At 48.1% G+C, this 8,443-nt stretch overlaps 1 protein-coding gene across 1 annotated transcript in view; it reads left to right on the top strand.

Annotated features, from left to right (window-relative positions):
- Window positions 1-4,594: 4,594 nt before the first annotated feature.
- CCDC170 (coiled-coil domain containing 170) overlaps window positions 4,595-8,443 on the top strand; it is an 83,682-nt gene continuing 79,833 nt past the window's right edge. Inside the window, exon 1 of the mRNA XM_024200413.3 lies at window positions 4,595-4,753. Coding sequence (XP_024056181.1) covers window positions 4,616-4,753 — 138 coding nt within the window. The 5' untranslated portion in view covers window positions 4,595-4,615. The remainder of the gene's footprint in view (window positions 4,754-8,443) is intronic.

Raw genomic sequence — 8,443 nt, 5'->3', positions numbered from 1 at the left:
TAAAGACAAGACCAGGTTGGATTTCCTAGTAGTTTTTGGAAGACAAGAAGATGTGGCCTCATTTGTGGATGGAAGACACCCAAGAAGAAAGGGATACAGGGAAGAAGAAAGTACCCAGAGGATGTTCTGTGTTCCTCCCTCCACACTTCAGGCAGAAAGACCCTGTACTAAGCCGGGTGCAGTCTTGAGAGGAGTGTATGTGATGGGGTGTAAACGCCATATATGCACCAGAAGGGTTAAGGGAGCCTGACAGTGAAATGTCACTGATTGCACCTGGGGAGAGTGTGGTCAGGTGAAGGGGATGGACTTAAAAGAGGAGGACAATTGGGAGAGGAGAACTAGGGGAGGAGACTTAGTGAGTTTCCTTTCTCTAGGAAGGGGTCTGATAGAAGGCCAAGCATATGTCTACATTTGAGCTGGGATTTACCTGCGCTAGGTGTGCTCGAGCTAGCACCTAAAAATAGCAGTGTGTCAGTGCCAGTACAGGCAGCAGCTTGGGTTAGCCACCCAAGTAAATACCAAGGCGGTCAGGTGGGATTGTACTCAGTCAGACTGAGGAGCGGGCTGTGCCTCTGCAGACTCCTGCTATTTTTAGGCACTAGCTTGAGCATAGCTAGCATGGGCATGTCTATGAAAGCTGGGAATCGCACATCCCAGCTGAAATGTAGATACACCCTAAGACGGCTGGAAGGGTAGAGAAGCTGGCAGTCTGCTCCAGAGGAGTGCCTGAAATCTGGGGGACAATGGCCTTTCTGAAACCCTGGGAAGGTGGAGAACTGTGCTAGCCCTAGACCATGGGATAGAGTGAGATATAGGAGCCTGATAAGGTTGCCAATTTTGGTTGGACGTATTCCTGGAGATTTCGTCCCATGACAATCTTTAATTAAAGATTAATTCCTGGAGACTCAAGGGCAATCCTGGAGGGTTGGCAACGCTAGAGCCTGAGGACCTATGTGAGGATATTGCATCCTAACTGAGGCTCACCTGTGAAGGAGAGCAGTGACCAACTGGACTTGGTTGGGGCTGAAGACTTAGTTGTCTTTATATTTATGTTGGATGTGTAGGGACTCTGTGACCCAGAAAGGGGCAGGCTCTTGAATTGTCTTGGCTGCAGGGTCAGGCCACTTTGACAGCTGAAATAGGCTGAAGAACACAAGAGGGAAACTGACACAGCTGCGACAATGCCACATCCAGCATGAGGGGGCATGCCGTAGGGACGCCACTTTGCTATAAAATCACTGTTGGTTTTATTAAGGGCCTTTCATTTTTCTTTTACTTTTTAAGCCCAAGATCTGTCAGGGCTTCTGGTTAAAAGAGGAGAGAGCTTTGGTATTCCCAGTTGCACTCTAGTGACGCTACTTAGGACTTCCCTACAGTAGTGCTGGCATCATGTTATCCAGAAGAAGATACCTACAGTAACTCTTGTTCCCAACTGTATTGCCTGCACAGAGCCACACTGTAGGAGTCCTGTTCCTTGATACACAACCAAAGATCCATTTTAAAGCAGAAGTAGATTCCTCAATTTCAACATTATTGAGATGGAGAGCATAGTCTATCCCACATCCACTAACAGACCCTGCATTTTTTTTCTACCTCCAGGAACTGTTTCCAGCTGGATTCCAATGCGGAGAATCAATTGTGTAGGGGGCAATGTAGTTGGAGGAGTTTTTGGCCTGAGGGCCACATCTGGGTATGGCAATTGTATGGCAGGCCATGAATGCGCACGATATTGGGGGTTGGGGTGCAGGGGGGGGAGGGTGAGCCCTCTGGCTGGGGATGAGGGGTTGGAGGTGCAGGAGGGTGCTCTGGGCTGGGACTGAGGGGTTCTGAGGGTGGGAGGGGGAACAGGGCTGGGGCAGGGGGTTGGGGCATGGAAGGGTGTCAGGGGTGCAGGCTCTGGGTGGCGCTTACCTCAAGGAGCTCCCGGAAGCAGCGGCATGTCCCCCCACCGTCTCCTACGCAGAGATGTGGCCAGGCATCTCTGTGTCCTGCCCCGTCTGCAGGCGCTGCCCCTGCAGCTCCCATTGGCCATGGTTCCCAACCAATAGGAGCTGTGGGGGTGGCACTTGGGGCAGGGGCAGCGTGCGGAGTCCCTTGGCTGCCTCTGCACGTATGAGCCAGAGGGGGGACATGCCGCTGCTTCCGGGAGCCATGCAGAGCCATGGCACGCACGGAGCAGGGCAAGCCCCCGACCCCGTTCCCTGGCTGGAGCGGTGCAAGCCCCAGATCCCACTCCTTGGCAGGAGCTCGATGGCCAGATTAAAACATCTGAAGGGCCGGATGCAGCCCCCGGACCGTAGTTTACCCACTCTTGCTATAGGTGAATAATCACCTTTTCTCCTTCCTGACATTACCTCCATAGTGCCCTACTACAGGACACTAGCTTGTGGTGACTTCACTGAGGAGCCCTGCTAGCTGAACAGTGATTGAAGCACTGCTCTCCCAAACTCATGGGTTAATTTTAAGAAAAGACTAGGGTGGCACTCTTGCATGGCAACTTTTCCCCATGTTGTTGGAGTCATAGCTGCAATATGAAAGTGATAAATGATTGGGACCATAAATTTCACAATGCACTTGCCAATAGGGAAGAAAGCATGTCTGTACAGAAGCATAATCTTATTTAAATTTTACCTTACCTGTTGGCATCTATCCTGAATTTTCTGGGCAGCTCTAATTTTATCAGGATCATCTCCTACACACACATTGTTTTAACTTGCTAACCTCAGGAACTGTCATGGTTCCTGGTAAAATAGAGCTTTGCTATTGTTGGCTCTAGCACTCCGTCAGTTCCGTAGCCAGCCAAAACCATGATAAAATGCAATTCTTGCCACAGTATAACCTAATTTTCCCTGTCCAGTGTAGACTGAGATGAACTACACAACCAAACTGTAAGCCACTGGTGTTCACTTTTTCCACCTGGGACCCAAAAGACAGCCAAACAAAGGATTGTATGATTTGGATAATGACAAGAAACCAGAGGTGGTGGCGGTGAATAGCGCTCAGTTTGGATCACTGGTCAGAGTGGGGTTTAATGCTTGCATCTGGGTATGTCTGTCTTCTCTGAGCTATAAACCTCCTTTTTCATGTATTTAAATGAAAGCCGGGATTTTCATGAGAGAGAAGGTGGGTGAGGTAATATCTTTCATTGGATCAACTTCTGTTGGTAAGAGAGACGAACTCTCACATTTACACATAGCTCTTCTTTAGGCCATGGACCATTTGAATCCAAGAGCTGGGCCTTGTGAATCACCACCATTGCACAGCTCCCAGTACAATTAGAGGAGTTGGCAACACAGTGGTCTTGAACGAGACGCGACAAAGCCGTGTTTACGGATCAAGGGCACCTGAGGCCAAAAAAGCAACCATCAGATTGCCTAGCCCCGTGTTTCTCAAATGTGGCCACCAGGGGGCTTTTCTTGGGGCCACAGCCTCCTGGGTGGGGTGGGGTGGGGAGGGGCCAAGCAGTGGCTCTTTCCCTAGGGCTGCCAGCAGTGCTTGGGCCCTGGCTGCCTCTGGAGATAGAAAAGCTGGAGGAGCAGACAGCCGGTGTGTGTTCCCCACCTTCCTGGGGTGGGGGGATTGGACTTCCACCCTGGGGTGGTGCATGGCAGGCTACACCCACAGGGGTTTGGGCTCCATTCCCTGGCTGTTAGATGATGTGCTGTGGCTCCAAGCTCACCCTCTCCAATCACCCCTGGCCCCTGCTGCCTTCCCTAATGCCCCATTGCTTCCATAACCGCCTCCCCATCCAGTACTTAATTTTCCCCAGGCTTGCCAGGACTGAGTAAGTCTGCTGTGAAAAGTGGTATTTGTTAATAAGTGATATTTGTTAATTATTTGTTTTCACAGCAGACTTACTAGTTAGCAAGTCTTAAAAAAAAAAAAAGCGCAACCCAAACAATAAGAAAAAAGACAAGAATGTACAAAGCACCTTCTGTTTCTATTCTGTTTAGATCCAAAGTAAGAATAGAGATAACTGTACCTTATTTTTATTATTGAGTGCAAAAAAACCCCCTACATAAGTAAATCACAATGATTTAGATGTGTGTATGTGCATATTTATTTGTTTTTCCTAAAGTAAATTAAATATTTTAGGAAAACTGGTCAGTGCGGCCACCAAAACATGTGTTGTGAGAACCCCTGGTCCAGCCCGCCCCGCTTCACATCCCAGGCCAGTGCACCTGGTTCCCGGTCACAGGGGGGCGCGGCTGAGGCCGGCTCTGCACTAGGGCAGCGGCAGCGCTAGCTTGGGCAGGGGCGGGAGCACCCAGCTACCAGCGCCTCCTGCACCCCCTAGGGCGGCTGCGGTGCGCAGAGCAGGGGGTGGCGCCTGGTGGGGGAGCTGCTGCCCATCGCGGAACCCAGAGCGCGGCCAGCACCCGCCCCTGAGCCGGGTGAGCCTGAGGCTGCGCGGCCCGGGGAAAGCCCCGCCTCGGCCACGCCGACAGGGCAACGCGATTTGGACACGTCTCGCGACAGCTGCGGAGGCGCTGCCGCCTCAGTATACGCGTCGCCATGGCGACCGCGCCCTGGGTAACGTTCTGCGCTGGGGGCGCGAGCAGAGAGCCGCAGGGAAGGTTCGAATGGAACGTGCCGGAGCAGAGCCCCGGGGAACATGAGCAGCAACAGCCTCAGCAGCAGCGATGGCAGCTCGCGCGCGGGGTCCGCCTGCTCCCGGCTCATTGACGTGACCAGCAACGCGGCGCTGCTGCTCACCCCCTGCGCCGCGGCTGCAGCGCCCCCCGCCGCTGAGGTACCGAGCCGCGTCCCTGCCCGGTTTGCACTGACTGCGGGGCAGAGCCGGGCTTGGTCGCAGCGTCCCCCCGCCTCCTGTTCCTATCAGGCTGCGCTGCCTGGGGCCAGGACCTTGCTCTTTTCTGCGCTCAGCATCCTCCTGCAGCCCTGCGCCGGGATCTCACTGCTCTGCGGGGTCCTAAGGCTGGGCATGGGAACGCTTCCTAGGCAGGCTCTATGTGTGTGGGGGCGGGATAGACTGAGCAGCGGAGCTCCCGCCTAGTTCCCTGGCCCCAGCCCGCTGCAGAACCCCTTGGCACCCCTCCCGGGAGCTTGGCTGCCTAGTTCCAGGGTCGAGGAGTTTATGCACAGTTGTAGAGTCACACTGTGAGTCAGAAGACACATTCCCAAAGAGTAACAGTAGTGCAGAGCAGGGCCGCCCAGAGGATTCAGGGGGCCCGGGGCAAAGCAATTTAGGGGGCCCCTTCCATTAAAAAAAGTTGCAAAATTATAGAATATTATATTCTTGTGGGGGCCCCTGTAGGGCCCAGGGCCTGGGGCAAATTGCCCCACTTGACCCCCTCCCCCCCCGGGCGGCCCTGGTGCAGAGAGAGAACAAGAGGTGGGAAAGGGCTGTAGGGAGCCATTGCTAGGGCCAGGGAGCTGGGCTTTGACTGCAGGGGTCTGGGGACCCGGAGGTAGCCAGGTGCTCTGCTGCTAATCAGTGCACTCTAGCACCCCAGGCTTGCTCCCAGTTGCTGTGTCTACCCCTGGGTGGTGTGTTCCTACAGTGACAGAAAAGCTGTGCCTCCACTACGGGACTGTGCTGGCATAGCTATGGCAGTAGAGTCACCATAGTGTAAATGTAGTCTGAATCACAGGTGGTTCACCAGAGGAAGCAGCTGCTTCTCATTGTGGGGAGGCACAAATATGGGCTGGGGAGCAGAACCAAAGGCCAGGGCTGAGCAGCAGAACACCTGGCTGACTCTGGCCTCTGCTGCATACTGGTCCTCAGCCTCACTGTAGGGTCCCAATGAGCATCCCAACCTCCTCATCCCCATTTTAACTAATACTTTACTAATCCAGCACCTTTTATCACATGACATTTACTTAAAATTTGTAAATAACCCTGCGCCCCTCCAAAAATTAAAAAAGGCATCAACCGGCATTTCATTGTAATTTTTTGTTCCTTTCAAATATTTTTCTATATTTGCTGTATGCAGCTGTGACACCCAAGTTTTAACCCTTACTCTAGTAAGGATGAGCATACTCACTCTGAAGACCTGCTACCCCTTTATTGCCTGTGCCATTTCTGAAAACCGTTCTCCATCCTGACTCTTATGATGTGTGCTCCCACCTATGCCACCAATTTCAAGGAATGGCTTTTTGGCCTCTGGAAGATCTGTGTGGGTTTAAGAGGTGTAATAACAAATGCATGTCTAGATGGTTTCCTACAGAAAGGAGGTGAGATAGATTGAAGATCTTCTGTACACACTACGAACGCTACACTCCTTGCAGATGATTGACCTTGCCTAGTTTATCTCATGGTAAAACTACAATGCCCTCTCTCCACTGGGATTTTACAGTGGGGTTGCTAATGCATATTAATTATCATGTGGCAAAACACACCCTTTTTTAGCAGTGAAGACAAACCTGTAGCCAAGAACATGCAATCCATCTTACCTAACAGCTGATAGAAACCCTACCTGTTTTAGTGACTCCCTGATGTAGTGGTTCTCAGACTGTGTTCCATAGCATAAGAGGGTCTGCAAAGACTTTCCACAGATCCTTGACAGTTCCAAAGTTCATATTTTTGTATGCAGAATTTATTTGTCTCTTTTTGAATCCACCTCTGCTTCCAGATACTGCTAAACCAGCGTTTCTAGACTCAGTTCACTTTTATCTCCAGTTTTACTTTCCAAGAATTATTTCATTTTTTTTCCCATTGGAAGACTCCAGATTGATACACACATCAGGAATAAAAAAATAAAAAAAAATCAGATGAAAATGCTCCTGAAGCCAGTGACGGAGGATTTACAAACTTGGGAAAAAAGCTAATCCTTGATATTAACACCAGGGTCTGAGAGGGATAGGGTGTGCAGTTTTAATTGCAATTAATGTGTTTGAGAGGGGGCATGAATTTTGGAAAAGTTTGGGCAGAGTTTCTTCAAGTTCAATAATTTCTAGTCTAGTGTTTCCAAGACAGAATGGCTAATTTCTAACTGCCTCAAAGCTGTCCTATTGATCTGTTAGCCAGTTTCCAGACATTTCAGATACTTGGAGGGGAAAAATAGCCTTTTTATTTAATTGCTTGTTTCTGTGGAGGATGACTGACATTGATTTTAATACTGCAAAATGCAACTACAAGTTTCCTTTTTGTTTCAGTTTTTAGTTTCACCTCATCATTTTGTCAATTTTAGCAGCTGCATTGATTCACGTACTACAGAGCAGTAGAGATATTTGGTTCAATAATTTAAATAAAGTCTGACTGATAATTAAAACTTATCTTTACAAATTCAAGGACAAAATTTTTTCTTGTTAAATGTTGCAAAAGGGAGTATCTTCAGTGTGCTAGGAATTTACTTGTGTTATCCAAGGCTCTTCCTTTCGTTTCTTTATCTTTCTTTGAACTCATTCCTTTGAAACTGTGGTATGATGGCTTTGATGTGAAGTTAAAGGTGAGGCTCAAGGTTATTGCTTGGAAGGAAATGAAACCACTTGCCTGCTAAAGCAATAGCAAAAAGCGTAGTTAATAGAAAAGTCCATCATTTTAACAATACTTTATTCAGTAGGAAAAACAGCTATTAATAGAGTGAATAGCTGAGTATCAGCTGACTTTTGTTAACAGTGGGATGTGGTTTTTGTATTGCACTAAATTGTTTTGTTGCTCTGCTTAGAATTTTTGTTTTTCAACATTCTGAAGTCCGTTGCCATTTTAGTAAATTCAGCTTTCAACCTGTTAGAAAACTGTTTTTAGTAGCATGAGTTTTTAATGTTTTAGAATCGATAGTAAAAAAGAAATATAAAAAATGATCTGTAACTAGGTGACTTCTAAATGAAAAACACACTTAAAATTACTTCTACAGGTATGCAGAAGTATATGTAATAATTGTGACTGATCAGAGCTGGTGGAGTAGAGAGAGATGCAGGATGTGACCCTTAAAATTTATACTGTGAGCAAGCCAACTATGTATTCATAAGCATATATCAGTGAAATTCAAGACATAGAAGGCATAAGACAAAGAGGATATTATAATAGAATATTGGCACTGTTAGAATGGCTATCACCTTTGCGGTCTCTCCTCCATTTACAAATTTCTCATTAATACTAATTTCTTCTACAAAGTCTTACACTGTTGTCCACCAACCAATAGATAAAACAAAGCAAACAAGTGAAACTGCATGTGAGCAAGCGGTGACTTTCTGCACAGCCACTTGCTATTGCTGCTTCTCATTCCTCCTACCCTTCGTCTGCTGGCAGCAAGATCCGTACTCTGTTTCAATTTTTGTTTTTTAAAGCATATAAGTGGTGTTGATCTCAAAATAATTACAAATAATAAAAATTTCAGCTTTTCCATAGCATTTATTTCACAAAACTGTTGAAGCAAAGCAGCAGGGGGACCCATTTCCCCAATGTTTTTTTTTTACTACATCCCTTAATTAATCAAGTCTTTACCAGAAGATGCAAGAAGTTGTTATAAAAGCAGAA

The sequence above is a fragment of the Terrapene carolina genome, unplaced genomic scaffold, assembly GCF_002925995.2.
Source record: "Terrapene carolina triunguis isolate 2854851 unplaced genomic scaffold, T_m_triunguis-2.0 Scaffold85, whole genome shotgun sequence".
NCBI lineage: Eukaryota > Metazoa > Chordata > Testudines > Emydidae > Terrapene > Terrapene triunguis.
Note: the sequence above shows the minus strand (reverse complement) of the source record. Positions and strands in the feature narration are given on the sequence as shown.